Raw genomic sequence first — 19,022 nt, 5'->3', positions numbered from 1 at the left:
TTATCGCAATAACCAACTTAATATCGATAAATATTTTCATTCTATAAATCTTTCAGTAAATGAAGCTCTTTATTAATTAGTCGCGTATATAATCAATTACATTGTCGTAGAATTATAACCGTACTAATTAAGATTCATTTATGATTTATTGATTTTAGAGACTGATCGCAGAATTGAATAAAGAACAGGAAGCATTTATCGCTGGTAAACCAGGAGAGAAAGGGGAGGCAACAGCACCGTGGGTCGGAGCACCAAATGAGGAAGTACTCCGTGAGGAGTGCTTGGCACTTTCGACCGTAAGTTTCTTTAGTTTTACGTTCTTTTCGTAATTTATGCCTATTGTTTGGTCGATATTTTATTTTCATGGCTCATTGTTTTGTAATTTTCATTTACATTTATCTTAAGTGTACCAACCACATTTTCTTCAGGTTTCTCAATATACAGATGAGAACAGAATTTAACAGATGTTAAAATTATGTGTTAAATAAAAATGACTATGAGTATTGGATCTCCTAGTTTCGAGATATTAATCCCCCCCCATTTTTGTATATATCTAGCTCCTATTTGATTTGAAATAGAAATTATTAAATCATTAAAATACTACGCGCGCACGCACACGCACGCACGCGAGAGAGAGAGAGCATTTCCTCGATATTAAAATATCGTTAGAATTAATTATAACTTAGAGATTAAAAAGAGGAAGTATTAAAAATATTACAATGTGATAAAAATTTCAGTTTCATAATAGATTTTTAAATGCAGAACATTAACATGCAGAATTGAATTTCCAATTATTACATTACAAAGATATTCAGTAATCAAAATTAATAGGCTCCAATTGCATATTGCATTGGCTAAAATGTAAATTGACACTTTAAGCTTCCGAATAAATTGCATCACATTACGATTTATTATTATTATTATCTTTGCTCGATACATTTTTTTCGTCGCTGTGAAGTTTGACTACTCAGCTTAGCAGCACCGAAGCGTCCGCGTGAGCGGCAGAGTCCATTTATAGAGGGAAATAAAGAAAAAAGCATAGAGAATAATTAATAGGGAAAAAGAGGATGTGAATTTCGTGATGTATGCAAATAAACGAATAATAATGCGTATATGGAGTTAAAGGCTTATTGTAGTGGAGATTTATGATGCTTTGTCAAGCGCAAATTAAAATTGTCCTTGTTTATTGCTTCATTCGCTTTGTGTGCGGTTCTGATTTAATTAAAACTAAAAGCCCTGAACGAAAAAGAAGATATAATTAACCTAAATTCGCGATTAGGTATGAAACTGCCATGGAAGCTCTGCAACAGCTATTACGCTAAATACATGATTCGCCTTTCCTTACTGTCACCATTGGTTAATACTCTTAATGAAATTATCACGGTCTTACAGGGTCGACTTTCGACATGAAGTTAGCATGTCTGCCATTTGTGCATAAGTAAGCTATCGACGCTGCTCGTGTGTTCATTGTGCACGTTCTACCGCACAGCTCTAGCGCTTTCAAGATTATTTGCCGCTTGGACGTTAAGTCCTTCCGGCATTTGATAATCGCCAACGACGGGATTATTTCCCACTAACCCCGTTTTACCTCTTTTCTTTACCACCAATTCAGCTTTAACGCAACAGTGTAGATTTCCTATCCAATATGATTGGAATGGGAAATTTTAACGTTGCCATTCGTTGATTCTGGCTGCTTGCGCGTCTTTATTTGCTCTCGATGAATCATCGACTCGCCCCGTCGGTTATAGAAACGTTCAGAGCTAATTAAATTCATTAAAAGAAAAAATATTACAAACGAACAGATTATAAATTATATATTTTTACTATTTATTAAAAATGTCTGGTTGGTACATACGAAATTTAGTTAGAAATTAAAATCTAACTATTTATTTTATATTTATTGCTCACTCAGGCTGCTTTTTTTTTTTGTTTTTTTTTTTTTGTTTTTTTTTTTTTTTTGTTTTTTTTTCATCACTTAGCCTTATTACGGAGAGTTAAAAGATAATTAATTTTTACGTATTAATTATTTTATGAATATTAAAGTACCCACGATGGGCTATCTTTTATTTTATCGACATCAGAACTGAATACTATCGCGTGTATTTAAACATTTGAACAATCAGCTTAACGATCTTCTCTATTTATATGGCATTGTTATAAACTTTATCGATGCACGAGGCTCGTACATAGTTCGCCCATTGCAATAATTAGCAACGACTCACAACAATTCCATCCAAAAGCAATGAAATCATTCGTTTTTCAGGATCGTCGCAATTTTGTGAGAGCACCACCGCCAGGAGTTGACTTTGCCTGGGACTTTGAAGCCGTTCAACCAATGGCCCAAGCGACACTCGCTCTAGATCCTAATTTAGAAACCATGAGGTTCGAATTGGTCCCGAAAGTGTAAGTCTCTCAATATTTCTCATTTCTGTATTTCGTCCTTTATTTGCAAATTTATCTCATACGTAATGTAACAGATTTAGATAATAAAACTGTTTCTTCATAATCATATATTATATTGTATATCTTATGTTTACGTAGAATAATCATCATTCATACGACTTTTGCCTATTATATTGTACATTTATAGTTACTATATTGTCAATTTAATATAAACATTACATTCTCAATACTGTTAAATAAGAAACCAATAATACCAGTAATATTATATTTAGTAGTTTCGTTGGATGTTTTTTATCGGCAAATTCAACGATACGATATATTACTTTATTTGTTTGTTATTTCCATCAAGTTTTAATGCTCTGTGTTTGTCTTGTAAGCAGCCTAGTAATTGGGCTCAGGAATCAGTTGGTCTTGGGGTGCGCAACAACAATAGTGATTCAATTCTTTTACTAAGCAATTGTTTATTTCTGATTTGGCGTAGAATATCCGAAGAAAACTTTTGGCGTAATTACTTCTATCGGGTTTCCCTTCTGCGCCAGAGTCACGAACTCAACGCAATGGCTAATCAGTCGACGGAGAGTAACCCTGTCGATCAGGCGCTTATATCGGGTGACAGCGTAGATCACACTCAAGGTAATTGTGAATCACCGGAACACAAATCAAAAGACAAAACAAACAAATAAACAGCAATTACACATATTTGGATAATAATGTAGCATATCGAGCTCGAGTATCAATATTGTCAATGCATTGCATAATACATGCTCTACTTATATACGCATAAGCATAAGAAATATTTAACGTCCTTCACGTTGACTTTAAACGAACGTACGAGGGAATATTGTATCTGTCATTTATTTCAATTTAATCGAAGGTTATACTATCTTTTTATTTGTCTTGTTTGAGTAAACGTATGGAAATGGAAATTCGGACTTTTATTCACGAAAGTGTGCGTCGAGTTAATTACCATAACTTTTCAGCTCATTATTTAATAAGATTTGTTTCTTATATATGAAGTGTCTTTTCACACTTTATTTACGTTCATTCAAATATGTACAATTTATCTTCGATGATAGTATTTATTTGTTTATTTATTTATTTATTTATTTATTTATTTATATATATATATATATATATATATATATATATATCAAATTAAAATATAAAAAACTGATGTCAAAATTAAGCAAAAATTAAGTGCAACTAAATTCAAAAGGCTGTACATCCATACATCGATGTACATTAATAAAATATAATATTTTATGTTATCAATTTTATCGATAATTGCTTTCCTTTTTTTTTCTTTTTTTTTAATGTACTTTTGCATATATTATGTTTTATAATGTAAAATAAATAATGTTGAAAGTTGTGGTAAACGATTGTTAAAAGTTATTTAAATGAATTGTATAATATCAATATAAGCTTTTAACACAATTAAAAATAATTTATTAACATCGTAAATAGCATACTTAATTACAACGAAATATTATATTTATTAGCTCAGATTTTATACTCTTTTTATGATTGTAAATTTATCATATAATGGTCAATTAATAATAAAATTACGTCAAATTTACTATCTTAGTTAAACAACAGACATTGAAAGTATTATATTATATGTATATATCTAATTGCATACATTTACCATTCAATTAAGAACGATAATGTAATTGACCATTTATTTAATTAGGATATCTTAGTGTGTACGAAAAACGCAATATTTTTTCAATATTTGTGAATTATTATGCATTTAACTTTTCTAAAAATAGAGCACGAGATGTATATTATATTATCGGTGATTGATTTTTCATTTTCTTTTTATCAAATTCAACATTCGAATTACATAAAATTAAAATTCATTATAAAAAATTATTCATTTGTATATCTCGACGAACTCTTTCCGATTACAGTCAACGATAAGAAGTAGAATGAAATATATAATTAAAAAAAAATTATAAAAAAATTGAAATGGTATGGTCTAATGGTAAATATTAATGATACATTCAATAATGAAAGAATTTATACATGCGCATTCGCTTATACACATGGACAGACAGACTTATGTACGCACGCACGCACGCAAGCACGCACGCACGCACGCACGCACGCACGCACGAGTGCATTAATTGTTTAGTACGTGACGAATATTTGAATGAATCGAATTTTTAGTCTACGCCACATACTGACGATGAAAATAATGAATTTGCCGTAGAGTTTCATTAATAGATATTAAAGCCTCGTAAAAAAGAATAAACAATGCAGATATATATTCGCACCGTACGTATCATTAGTCTATCCTTTTTCACTACTGCAGTAGTTAGTTGTAGTGAGTGTTGTCTTGTATTACACGAACAGCTAGTTCAATGGGTCAGTCCGGGGCCGACGGCGTACCGATGGATTCTGACGTCACAAAGGGTCCAGTCCATAACGATGTCGCATTTGATAATGCGATCTCGGAAGTGGATGCACAAGAGGGAATGAAAAAGCTTGGACTACAATCGAATAAAGGTTAGTACATTGATAAGCGAGTCTTTCTGAATTGCTCCCGGTATTGTCTCACGTTCTGGCACGACAATCGCCTAGCGGCCATTTGCCAATTGTCGATCGGCTTATGGAGAATCTCGATCGATCGTTTATTAAAGTATCGTCGCAATTTACATGGCGATTTATGATTGAGTCGCACGCGCATTGACTTAAGCGAATAATTAATTACATATAGAATGGTAGGTTGAAGAGTAGTGCTAAATTTATTGATACAAAAGAGACAGTTAGGGAGTGAAAGAAAGGCAAGTAACATAATAATCTAACATTCAACATAGTAGGCTGGAAAGTACGTGACACCGAACCAAAATTAATTTGTGAGTATTGCAAATATTCGTATAGACATTGTACGTATATGATTTATGTAAGTCTAAAAGAGTTGAATACACAATATTGTACGTCATTTCCTGTTAATGTTCATTTCTCCATAGCATTCTTGTTTGAATGATTGGTAATTTACCTTATGGTCATCGTTGTCGTCGTCATGACCGTTATCATAATCATCATCGTCGTCGTCGTCATCCTCATTATTTTATTTATTCCACATACTAATTTTGTTTTCTTCTTCTTCATTTTTTTTTTCCTTCTTTTTTCTCCTTTTTTACTTTTTCTTTTCTCGTTTACATTTAAATCTCTCGTTTTGTATTTCATATTTATTATCCTTATTATTTAGCGATATTTAAGATTCATAAAATACATTATATACATAATCAACGTTATCTTGCTTTCAATCTCTGCCTAGACGCTTTTTCATCCATTGCACCTTAGCGAAAATCTGTTATTAGCTCTTTCATACACGCGAATGTTTATCTTCATTTTTATTTAGAAAAACAAAAACAAAAACAAATAAAAAAAAACAAATAACAAAAAAAATAAATAAATAAATAGCGTGAAAATAAAAAATAGGAGTTGACTGTTTGTATTTACCAGATTCAACAAAACGAGGTTTTAAACAAAATTATTTTAAACGTAGGCATTAGATAGGTAATTAATACTTTTATCTTCATTCTCAATATATTTAGATCAGTTCATAATACAAAAATCGAGTTTAAGTATTTATATTTTTAATAACGCTTAAAAAAAAAAAAAAAAAAAAAAAAAAAAAAAAAAAAAAAAAAGACACGAGTCAATTTTAACTAATTACGTCAAATCAAATTATTACACTGCGCTTTCATAAAAAATAAATTGATGGTAAAATCGTTGTCATTGGTAAGAATTGCGATTGGGAAATAATTGAAACGTAAGAATTAATAAATTGCTATTCGATATTATTATCTATTCATTTTTCAATGTACATTAATGTTAGGTACATTTTGAATATTTGAATTGTCGACCCATCGACATTACGTTAAAATATTTCTCGTGTAAATTTTGATATTAAACTTCACGTTTCTATAAGACTCGATAAAAAATTGAGATGAAATTTTGTAAGTATTCATTAAGCTGTTTTAAAAATCGACTTATATTAAATAATGAATATTAGATTGCAGTAATAATTTGATAACAGCTCAATTATTAAAGTCAACGTCTATTTTTTAAAACAAATTTACCTTATATTTCAAGTTCACGATTATTTCATTCTATTTTGTTAACAGCATAAAAGAAGAGGAGAATTCGTTTCCCATGTTACCATTTACCCAGAGCATTAGTACAGCCTCTCTTCTTATGTCTTTCTGTTGAAGTATTATAATTACACAAATATATCTACGGAAGAGAAAGAGCAAGCATACAAAATTATTTAGGCAGAGCGATAAAAGCAGATTATGCGATAATATGAGAAATAAATAGAGTTTTAAGAAAGAAATAAAAAGGCGAAACGAGTGAGACGTATAAGCGAAACAAAATTAAACAAAAATTATGAAAATAAAAGAAACGTACAGTGTCTCTTTAGCCGACCTTTGCACCGAACATCTTATTTTTCTTTTCTGTTCTCATGATCGCTCGTCATCTTCTTTCATACCTTTGATCCAACAATTAATCAATATCATTTCATTTCTCTGTCAATTACACTTTAAGGACAAAAATGCAATGAGTCTTAAAACAATATGTAAAAATAAGATAAAAGTGCAAATAATGCATTATTGATTATATTTATATATTTAATCAAATTAAAGGATTAGGAGGAAAAGTGATTAAAAAACCAATTCCTTCAACTTATGAACATTCCTAATCGTTGCCGATTAACCTTAATTCGACGTATGTTATTAAATGCTTTTATACATATTATAAAACATTAAATTATTTACATTGTTTAACTTACCAATCAATTAAGTTGTGTTACTTAATAATTGTTTTTAATTATTCTCAATGTTTTGATAGCTCGTCAAATTTATCGTCTATAATATGTCATTGCATTTGTTTTTGATTATTTGTAAAATAAAGTGTTAAAAATTGAATTATTAGCAATTTTAATTAATGGCAGAATATTAAACGATGTTAATCGGTAATGGGACATTTAAATTAGCATATCGTGTCGCTATATAAGAATTTTAGTTTTCCGGATGGAATAATTATCGGTCTTGTTTAGTGAAAAGATAGGAGAGAATAAGTAAAAACTTTGTTACGCGTAAAAATAATGATCATTAGGAAAATCATTGACTCGCGCTTAAATTATAAATATTTGTCCAAAGAAATATAAAAGAAAAATTATATGAAATAAATAAAATTACACGCATCATTGTATAGCACTACCGTTTACAAAAGTGAAAGAAGACGCTAAAATGAGCATACAATAATGAATAAAAATATTTATAGTTTTAAATGGATATTAATTTTTGCCATGCAAATAAAAGTATAAAAAGAATATAACGTTTTATTTTAAATAAGAATTTTATAAGAGTGCGATTCTCTCGATTTTCCATAATATTTCAGAAGTATATTACAGAGGCAAAGAATTAACGATTTGAGCATAACGAATGAAAGTGCATAATATGTTACGGAAAGATAAAAAATGCCATTGATGATATATTTTCAACTAATATCCACTTAATGTTTGTTAGTCTATTTGTTGTCTAATAGTCCTCATAATTTTAAACTAACAATAGCGTAAGTAAAGTAATATAATGAAAATTACTTAAGCAAACATATACCTCGTCGATCTATTAAAAAGTTAACTCCTTCATGTTGTAAAGTTGTAAAGTTTATCGCGAAAATGGTTGAATTGATGTTCAATTTGCGCATAATTTCAACGATAAATGGAAAATTAAGTACAGAGCTCAAGTGAATAAAACATAAAATTGAAAGCAAAAGTTAAAGATTACGTCTCAAGTAAATAAAATGAAATCGTATATTTAAGCGTATAAATATCTAAAATAATAAATATAATACAGAGAAAATTCGTTGAATGACAATACGTGTGTTATACGGAATAAATATATTATTGTAATATTGCAAATCATTCAATGATTTTGGAGATATTTCTTCTATTTAAGTAATAAAAACAAAAATAATGATGAAATATGATAAATATTTGTGAAAGTTATAGAATTGACAAAATCTCTACGCGCATTGCTTTTTCGACTAAAGTTGCAGACTTAATATTTATAAGAGAAGAGAGAAATACAGTTACCTTGAATAGTATAAAATAAATTTTTTTTTTTTTTTTTTTTTTTTTTTTTTTTTTTTATTGATTAGAAAGTCCCAAATTTACATCTCATTAAATATTTAACACCTTAGTTGAACATTTTTTAACGACGATATTAATATATTGCGATTTGCGTGTGTTTAAACAATCTTTTTAATATTTTTAGAATTTTCACAACTAAATCAATATTTACATAAAAACGAAATACAATTACTCGTATCTCTTTCTCTCTCTCTCTCTCTCTCTCTCTCTATCTCTATCTCTCTCTCTCTATCTCTCTCTATCTCTTCATCTTACTTATATAAATATGTTCAAAATTTAAAGTACTCCATAATGATAATCATAGACGCTAAACTAACGTACTCTTTTCTACTATTAAATGCGAGGCTAAATCGCGATTATAAGGAAAAGAGAAAAAGCGAGAGTATACGTTACGTAAGAGAATCCTTGCGATCACGAAGTTGAATTTGCATGACTAAAAAGTCTTTAATTTATTACCAGAAAAATATTGATAAAATTTCTACTTTATTTTTGAATAACTAAATATGAAGCAAATGCAAGGTTTATGTAGTAGTGTAAAAGGATATTTTGTTAAACCATAAAAGACAATATATGCGCTTAAATCTTAACACATAATAGATAATTTATAGATCTATAATATTCTTTGCCTTCATTTTCTAAGTTAACAAGTTTACTATAAATTTTAAGACATTTATTTTTCAATTGATTTAATGAATAATTTAATAAAAAAAATCTTATAATTTACAAATTAGAATTACAATACTTTCAATCATTTCTTACGTTGTTACAGATTTTTTTTTTTTTTTTTTTTTTTTTTTTTTAAATAAAAAAAATTCAATTTTCATAATATATTTTGATGGAGGAGAAGATTACTGCTAGCTGGGTTAGACAATTAAATCAGGTGAAAATTTTTCGATAAATATATTTTGATGGAATAGTCAATTATCGGAAGAAAATCCTCGGTATTGAATCTTTTATCGGATATTATTATACAGTAGATAGATAAGGAAAAAGTAATACTTCTTTTCGTATGCGACCTTCGAATCATTGTTAAACATTTATTTTATTATACTTTTATTGTATAATGTTGTATTAAAAAAAAAATTCCATATTAATTTCAATTATGCAAACATAATAAAATTTGTTTAAGGCATGACTTATTGCAACTTATTTTTTTAATGTAGTCAATGTAATTTTTATTATTATATTTCACACAATAGTTTTCTAAGAATATATTAAGAGCAAAAATATTTCGTAATCGGTATAAAATAGGTTTCTATAACTTAGTTTTGTGAAAGGCGCAATGATGAAAAACCGCTGGATAGAGTATTATAATATAATAATTTCTTTTATTCTTACTATATATATATATATATATATATATATTTTTATGGATGTGTGTATAATCAATTTGCATATATCGATGAAGATATATATCTTGTCATTTCATTATCATTTCTTTCTTTGTTTATTACATTTCCATCGACCGACAAAACACCAACACTATTAAAAATAGAATAAAAATCGATATTATAACTATATACATACAAATTGTTATTCAACAGGTATATACTTACACGTTCCATGCCTTATATACATATTTACATTTGCGTGTATTGGTGAGAACTGAAAGTATAGTAGAAATAATTATTTAACATTATTATTGCATTAATGAAACTTAAAGGGCGTAATAATATAATATTGTTACTTAATAATTATAAAGATTAATAATATATGACATTAGAGGTATATGATTATGTGTTAAATATAATCAAGCTACCAACATATATTCTCTGTTCAAAATGACAATTATTTAAACAATTATTTAAAGTTACAAGAAAAAACATAAATAAATGACAAATGTAAATTGTATAGATGAATGGTGCAACACCCTATAAAACCTATACTACCATAATAAAATAATATATAATAAAAAGTATCAACATATACATATATATGCATTAATAAAACATATTGAGAAAATGAATATTTTATTAATGTTATGAAAATATTCTTTGAATATTGATTAAATTCAGTTAAGAGTGCTCTCATCAAAGCAAAAAGTAGTATTTGTAAGAATAAAAAATAGAATAATTGAAGTATAAATTACTTCATGATTCTTGAAAGTTCATAATCTATGATACTACTTGGATTACATTACATACTTAATTTAATGTTCCATACGATTTTAAGGACTTGTACTTTTTTTTTTATATACTTTTATACATTCTCATATATATTTAATATAATTTTAATGTCAATATTTATTAATAATGTTATTAATAGTGAAAAATATATTAGTGCCAAGCCGAATTGATATAATGTGAAAATGTAATTTTTTTTTAAAATTTTTTTCTTAAGAACAAAAATTCCTAGTAATAAATGATATTTTCTTTAGATAAAGATAGATAAAAGAATTTTTAAACTAAAATATCTGCTTACTAATTATTAATTGAATTTTAATATATTATTAAATAAATAAGAATTTAGAACAACATTTATATATTCTCTGTTACAGGGGTCACGCCAGAATATTAAATTTAATTATTTTTAAGTTAAATCATATAAGAGTTCAAAACTTTTTAAATAATATAGTCTTTATTTGTTTTAAAACATTATTAACGAATACTTGAACTTTATTATTGTTATTCCAGAAGTGAAACGCAAAAATGGAATTAGCTGTAGAATCTTAATTTTCAATTTAATTGTTTGTACACTTATAAATATAAATTCTGTTGATATTGGTTAGTATTAATTGCAAATTAATTGCAAATAGCTTATTGTTTTCGATTTAAATAATATAATGAGCACTCTTAAAAGTAAATCATGTTCTTGAGAAAATATATTACTAACATAGACAACAATACACGCTATCATGAATGCATTACGAGCCAAATTCGGATAAAAGAGATGAAAAAATTAGTTAAGAGATTAATGAGATAAAGAAAGATATATATATATATATGTATGTATATATAAATAGATATGTAAAAGCTCATCCTTTCAATCTTGTCTCATCCCAAAAATCAATCCCTACATTCCACGAAAAATTCGGCCAGCTATCTTCGCGCAAATTGCGCGCAAAAGCAGTGTTATGGTCACACGTCAATGTCTATTCCCCCTAGAAGAAGATTGGGAGCGGGAATTGGAGGCCGAGCTGAAGGACTTTGAAGTGGTCCCGGGACAAGAAAAGAGTGCCGAAAGCGCTGTTCCTAATAAAGACGATTGGGATGAAGGCTACATAGACGAGCTGCTCAAAGAAGAGGAAGATCTGAAGTAAATAGCCCGATAAGTTTATTAATTAAAGAACGATGGACAGAAAGAGAGAGAGAGAGAGATCGGGAGAGAGATCGGGAGAGAGGAATATAGTGAGAGAAACGCGTTATAAATTGTATAATGTTAACATAATGTATTTTAAGAGAGTAAGAGAGTAAAATTATAAATATATAAGAGAGACTTGGTAATGCTTATGAATATGTTGATTGTGTTGGAATTGTTTAGAAGCTGGATTTTCATCATAATTAATAACTAAGTATATTTTATTATCGTTAAATATTAGATATTTATCTGATGTATTTTTTCATGATAATAATACTATGATCCAATTGGTTTTTAATAATAAATATAGTCTGTTTTCAATTATATATATATATATATATATATATATATATATATATATATTGTATTCAGTTCATGCGATAACATTTGCTATCACTAATTATCACACTTGATTTCCTTAAATGCATACAATACAATAATTAATCAAGTATAATAATTTGTCTAATTATTAAATGTGAAATTCAAGAAAATGTGTAGAGAAACAAGCTTATAAAAGATAGGAAGTATGTGACCTTGCGTCCTATTCCGATTTTCCATTTGAATTTTCACGCGCCATAATTACAAGAGATAGAAGATAAAACGAGAAGAAGCATCAAAATATTGTATATAATGGATGCATAACGTTTGCGTCCTGCAGGGGCGAAAGGCGGACAATAGAAAGAATGAGAATATTGAAGGGAAGAAATATTAAAAGCCGTCTTTTGAATCGCAAATATAAACTGATACGTGTAATCGCACAAGTTTTAACAGGCCTTTTTCATAAAGCAAAAACAAAAATTACAAGAAATAATAAATTAACATAATGCGCGCGTGCTTTATTCTGTAATAAATGTAATAAGACAGTGAACGATGCTTATTGTACGCATGTATAAGATAATCGCGAGCTACTTTAACATATGACATTAGTCGGCTCGTGCTTTTTTAAATTCGCTCGATAGTTTGGAGATGAGAGGATAAATAAATAATACAAATCGAAATAATGAAAAATCTTTGTACGAGAAGAAATGCAACAGTGGACTTATGTAAGTATAATGTAACAGGTTAAGAGATGAAAATGCGATTGCGAGAGAGATTGTTAAGATACGAGTACATTCATTTCTATTTTATTGACGCTCATCATTAAGTTGCAAGCATATATTTTATTAATTCAAAGAAAAAGTATTTAAATCTGAAAGATAAATATTTATGTAAAAGCTCTCTAAGGAAAAATCAGCATCACAGTCACTAAAAAACCAAGTAATTATTGTCATTATAAATAAATGATATATAAAATAATATTGAATTTTTTCAACTTTTCGTTAAAATATTGCAAATTTCTATCTAAATATCTATCGAAAGGAAATATAATAGAAAGTTGATGATACTGTGATTTAATACAGTATCAAACATTTTTTATAGTAATGTGATAAATTCTGAGAAACTTATTTTTGAAAAAGTAAATGGATCGTGTCAGTGTTCGGTCAGGCATAAACCTTATTAACTTTTCTGCTTCATACGATACGTTGATAAGTCATATTTCTGTTGAGCTGCGTAAATTAAAATTTTTTCTTCTTCTTCTTCTTCTTCTTCTTCTTCTTCTTCTTCTTCTTTGTCTATAAAAATATTAAAAAAAAATTTTTTTTATACAAATTAAGCTTGTTAAACATTTACATTTAAAAGATACAACAAATAATATAGTAAACAAGTTAATTTGAAATACATACATTTATATATTGATGTATTATGAGAGTCAATTAAAATTTTTATTGAAAATAAGCTTGTTTCGCATATAATTAAGAGAACTATAAATTGTTTTATTTTTTAAGTAAAAATACTTTAGCATTTATTCATTAGCACCATCGATTGTTATTATTGTTGTTGTTGTTATTATTATTATTATTATTATTATTATTATTATTATTATTATTAATATTATTATTATTATTATCGTCGTCGTCGTCGTCGTCGTCGTCGTCGTCGTCGTCGTCGTCGTCGTCGTCGTCGTCGTCGTCGTCGTCGTCGTCGTCGTCGTCGTCGTCGTCGTCGTCGTCGTCGTCGTCGTCGTCGTCGTCGTCGTCATCATCATCATCATCATTAGTATTATTACATAACAGACGTTTGAACAAATAACATATTTAAGATGCAAATAAGCATTCATATAAAGGTTTTTAATTTTCTAATGTATTACTAGAAAAATAATCTAAATGATAGTTAATCGATTGTAATTATATTGATAATATGAAAGAGCATATTAACTTTAGAGTATTAATTAGCCGATCGATTGTTTCTTAGGACTTCATTTGGCATTACAAGCCAGTTGGTATTGTTATAAAATTTTCAATATTTTATATAATTTTATAAAGGTTAACTCTTAGTTGCGCTTATTTGATGAGTAGTTCTAACGAAAGGATTATCTATAAATTATTTTGTAGACAATTAAATTAATGCATATCTATTACAATATAATTTTATATACAATATAATTGAATATTTCAATGTACTTATGACAATGAGCTATTTATGACTTAAATATCGATGAATAAATATGAGAAAAATTTTGTAAATGAAATAAACATACGTGATAAGATACAAAGATTATTTTATAATAGTCAGATTATTTTTATAACATGTGTTTTTTGCAATTGCTTTTTTTTAAACGTTGTCAGTAATTATTTGGTTGCGTATACTTCTTAATAATTATGGAAAAGAGAAAATATATTAATCAAGTTCTTTAAAAACATCAATCTTTATCAATCAATCATTAGTTATTTTCATTATTAATTTACTGTCGTTTATTCATCAAGTCTCAAAGTTGCAATAATTACAATGTGCTTAGTCTAAATACAATTACACTATAACTAAATGTAACAACAGTGCTCAACTTCAGATTTTAATTTAAAAAAAAAAGGCAATAATATTAATCAAATAATACATGATGTCAAGACACTAAAGAAGTCTCGTATTACTTTTTTTTTTTTTTTTTTTTTAATTTCACTGAATGTCAAGAAGAAATGCTTAATTTTCATAATTATTTTCAACAACATACCGAAGACTTAATTAAAGGAACGAATCATTGATCATGTAAAGCAGTTTTAATGAAAAAATATCCTTAAGTTTAATCAATACAATCTCATGTAAGTAGGTAACTATGTAAAACATCTGTTTTTATCTATTGTAATTGCATTTAAAATATAAATAAATCAACTGTAGATAAAACAATAAATATCGATCTTCAAGAGTAAATTGCATAGATTACTCAAATTAATATTTCGTTTCGTTTGCGTTGATAATTACTTTTTAAAAGTATTATGAAATATTTCATTGTTTATTGTTTTGTAACATAAACAACGATACACAAGAATTTTGTAGTATCATGAAATTAAGAGTTACATCGTTATTAACTTTGAGAGGAGAGTAAGCGTAAGCAAGAATTTTCATTTGCTTGCTCCTTTATTCATAAAGATGTTCTGATTTGGGCACTTACACATCAATTTATTGCGTTTATAATCAACTAACTAATTTTCTATGCGACATCGTTATACTTATTAGCGATGTAGGCAGTTAAATTATCAAAACTTTTATAATATTATCTCTAAAAGAAGAATTTTTATTTTATATGAGTAATAAAATAAAATGTCTACGATATGCGTGTATTCTGCCTTGAAATTTTTGAATTTAACACGAACTATTAATTTAATAATGTGAATGAAATCAATGAAATATCTTCTTTTTAATAATTTTCATTTAATGTAAAATTTTACTTTGAAATTTCGAAAATAAACATAATATTATTAAAATAGAATATCAAGATTTCCTTCAATATATATTATTATTATTATATATATATATATATATATGTATATATATATTTTTTTTTTTAATTCAAATACGCATAATTAACAATTAGTGATTTGTAATTGAATATTTCACATTAAATATACATAGTTAATAATCAATAATTTCTCTCAACTGACAATAGTTATAGTTATAAGCAAGATTATGAACAAGGCATTATCACGTATCTCGACGTAGTTTCTATGTTCCTTTTCTGTCGTTTTCGTCAGAAACAAATAAGGACATAATACAAAAAAAAAAACAAAAACAAAAGAAAAAAGAAAAAAGTACGCGTTTATCGAAGCGAAAAAGCAACAAGAAACAGATGATAAAGTTAAGAATTTGTACATTATATTGTTGTTTGTTAGAGTTATGTACACATAAAATATAAGAAATTGAAATGGACACATTCACATTTTAATCACTTTGAAAACACTTTATAAAAGGTTTTTATTCGATTTAATCATAAATAAATAAATAACGCGTGCGTGCGTGCGTGTGTGTGTGTGTGTGTGCGCGCGCAAATGGACAATGAGAATAAGAAGGAAAATTAGTTTTAGATGGAGAAGAAAATTTATAGAAACACTTGAGATTTTCTTAGAAGCTTTTAGAAATTGAGAATAAATCATTTAAAAGTTCAATTTGTGAGCTAGCGATACCTCAATTTTCAAAATCTTCTTTTCCAGCTTTGTGTTTCAATAATGATTTCTGCATTAAAAGAAAACTAGTTTTTTCTCTTTAATGAATTTAATAATTATTAGTATAAATGTATGTATAATTAATTATATAGTGGAAAAAAAAACAAACAAAGATCAATATAATGATGCGGTATATTTTTTAGAGCCTAATTGTCTCGGAAAACTAGTCGCCGAGTGTATTAGCAAATAATTTTCAATTAATGTAAAACATTCCTTATTAATAGGTGATAATAGCAACACAAAAAAGTACAGAAAGAATAAACTAATAGAATAAAAGAGAAAGAGTTACAGGCATTTATTGTAAAACTATATTAATATTAAAGACGTATGATGTTTTAAACTGGTGACATAAGCGATTGATGAGAAAAAAATATTATAATTATTGTATAAGTAAACAAACGAAAATGAGAAGCAGAGATAGTACATTGTACTTGCGTAAGAAAAATGAAGAGGAAATGGCGATGAACATTACATGATACTTATGTATACATATATTATCAAATAAATATATATATATATGTTGTTGATTCCATTGAAAGTATGATAATTCATATACGATGTACCTAATGTCGATATAAATTATATTAGCACGTGCGGTAACACGGTTAAAATTAAAAAAAGAAAAATAATAAAAAATGAACAAGATGAAATCATAAGAAGGATATAAAAAAAAGTCATTAAGAAAATAAGTAAAGTAATTACAAGTAATACTGTAACGATACTGTACAATAACGAATCGTGAACTTTGTGAAAAATAAAATCCAATGAAATATATATTTATGAATTGTTTAATTATTAAGTGTAAATTGAAAAAGACTGAAACTATAAATAAAAAAAATTTGAAAAAATAAAACTTAAACAAGTAACATAATTTACAATTACACCACGACGCCGGGATTTTTTAGATTATGTTTAGTTTTCTGTCTATTTAAATTATTTTTATTATATGCATTAATTATTATTGAATTTACGATTTTAACTTGTTTACCAATACTTTGAAGAGTTATATATATATTTGAAAAGTAAGTTGATTTACATTTATCAGAGATTTCCTTTTAATGGTAATTCAATTAATATGAAAATAAATCAGATAAATAATAATGATAATGGAAATGTAAGCTCGTTATATAGTATTATATTTATGATGACTCTTCTTTTTAATTTGAAGCGAAGGAATATTTTCTTAATGAGCCTTAACTCAACCAGTTTCAGAAATAAGTTTTTGGCTAATTTTTAAGTAATTTTTAAACATTGAAGCTTAAAAACAACGCAAATCAAGAATCCTTAATACAGGTATAATTTTTTAATTTATTTTTAATAAGAATAATTATCGTAATTTGTAGGACAAAGTAACTTATCAAAATAAAGCGTTTTAATTTATTTCTTAATTCTCGTGTCACAGAAGTAGACGTCGTTACCCGTCGAGTGTATAAGCTGGTAAGGCAAATATCTTTTATATCAACTATTGAGTATATAAAAAAAATAATTGAATATTAAATAATATCCAGTAATTTTAAAGTAGTTAATTTCCTAATTAATTGCTTCTTGAAATAATTTACTTTTTGCGTTATTTTCAAAATTTAATTGAAATCAATTAATTTAGCATTGTTAATGTTCGGTAATAAGAAAAACTGTTTTTTTAAAAAAAAAAAAAAAAAAAAAAAAAAAAAAGGAAATGTATATAATGTTTAAATATAACGATTCTACAGACTAATAAAGTCCACCGTTGTTTTCGCATTAAAGTAATTTTTTGATTATTTTCATTGATTATTTGCTAATTAATAATTATAAATTGCTATGTTCTTGAAATTTCTTTCTAAAATTTATATCCATTATTGAATTAAGGAATAGAAAATTCAATGCTAACATTAATAATTATGCAATTCGATATAAAGATATAAACTCAACTCTACAATGCATATGTTTATTATTATTTTTTTATTTTTTTTCGATTTTGGAACATAATGGCTTTACGAATCCCATTCGACTTTCGTTTTATTGGTTAGGATTTGACCTTTGTGATTGGCTCGTATGTTCCCTTCTATAGGAATTACATTATCTGCTTTATAATGTTTTGATAGGTTATCTGGAATGTGTTTAAATTTTCGAATTATACATTTGTAAATAGATTAAATTAAAACATTATTAAAAATACAATTGTATATTTCACAATAAATTATGTGATTATATATATTTTTTTAATAAATTAAATAAAATGAATATCAAGCCCAAGTTTTTAGCGCCAGGTACATAATTTTCTATTTAAGATGCTTTTGAGGTTATTTGAGAATAAAAATATGCTCAAGAAAGTATAATTACTATTATTTACTAATTTACAACGTAAAATTTCATATTTCAAGATCTGATTTTCGTAGAACGTTATTGTAATAAGTTGTATTGTATAAAATTTTATACGCTTAACAACGTTCATATATATATATATATATATATATATATTTTTTTCATTATGTATTCATTGTAATGTTTGATTTTCATATTTATTATTATACGCATGAATAATGACATTGTAATGTTACATATGTTTTTTGCAATAGTTATTAAATCTGTACAAATGGAATGATTACATATTACAATTTTCGAGAATTATTAAATTGATTGTACAA

The 19,022-nt window shown here is 26.8% G+C and overlaps 2 protein-coding genes across 7 annotated transcripts in view; both read left to right on the top strand.

The window, feature by feature from the left end:
- The window catches only part of Sap47 (Synapse-associated protein 47kD), a 40,780-nt gene extending 28,900 nt beyond the window's left edge, over positions 1–11,880 (top strand). For 3 of the 6 annotated variants that reach the window (XM_011504765.1, XM_011504763.1, XM_011504764.1), the window contains 5 exons: positions 159–296; positions 2,264–2,403; positions 2,885–3,036; positions 4,759–4,911; positions 11,674–11,880. In XM_011504765.1, coding sequence (XP_011503067.1) covers positions 159–296; positions 2,264–2,403; positions 2,885–3,036; positions 4,759–4,911; positions 11,674–11,828 — 738 coding nt within the window. In that variant the 3' untranslated portion in view covers positions 11,829–11,880. Of the gene's footprint in view, positions 1–158; positions 297–2,263; positions 2,404–2,884; positions 3,037–4,758; positions 4,912–6,539; positions 6,779–11,673 lie in introns of those variants that run through there. The other 3 variants (XM_011504762.1, XM_011504766.1, XM_011504767.1) reach the window with 3 other exon arrangements.
- Positions 11,881–18,592: 6,712 nt separating this feature from the next.
- The window catches only part of LOC105366346 (probable ATP-dependent RNA helicase DHX35), a 34,401-nt gene continuing 33,971 nt past the window's right edge, over positions 18,593–19,022 (top strand). Inside the window, exon 1 of the mRNA XM_011504761.1 lies at positions 18,593–18,644. Within this exon, the coding sequence (XP_011503063.1) occupies positions 18,614–18,644 (31 nt within the window). The 5' untranslated portion in view covers positions 18,593–18,613. The remainder of the gene's footprint in view (positions 18,645–19,022) is intronic.

The sequence above is a fragment of the Ceratosolen solmsi genome, unplaced genomic scaffold (assembly GCF_000503995.2).
Source record: "Ceratosolen solmsi marchali unplaced genomic scaffold, CerSol_1.0 scaffold70, whole genome shotgun sequence".
Lineage (NCBI taxonomy): Eukaryota > Metazoa > Arthropoda > Insecta > Hymenoptera > Agaonidae > Ceratosolen > Ceratosolen solmsi.
Note: the sequence above shows the minus strand (reverse complement) of the source record. Positions and strands in the feature narration are given on the sequence as shown.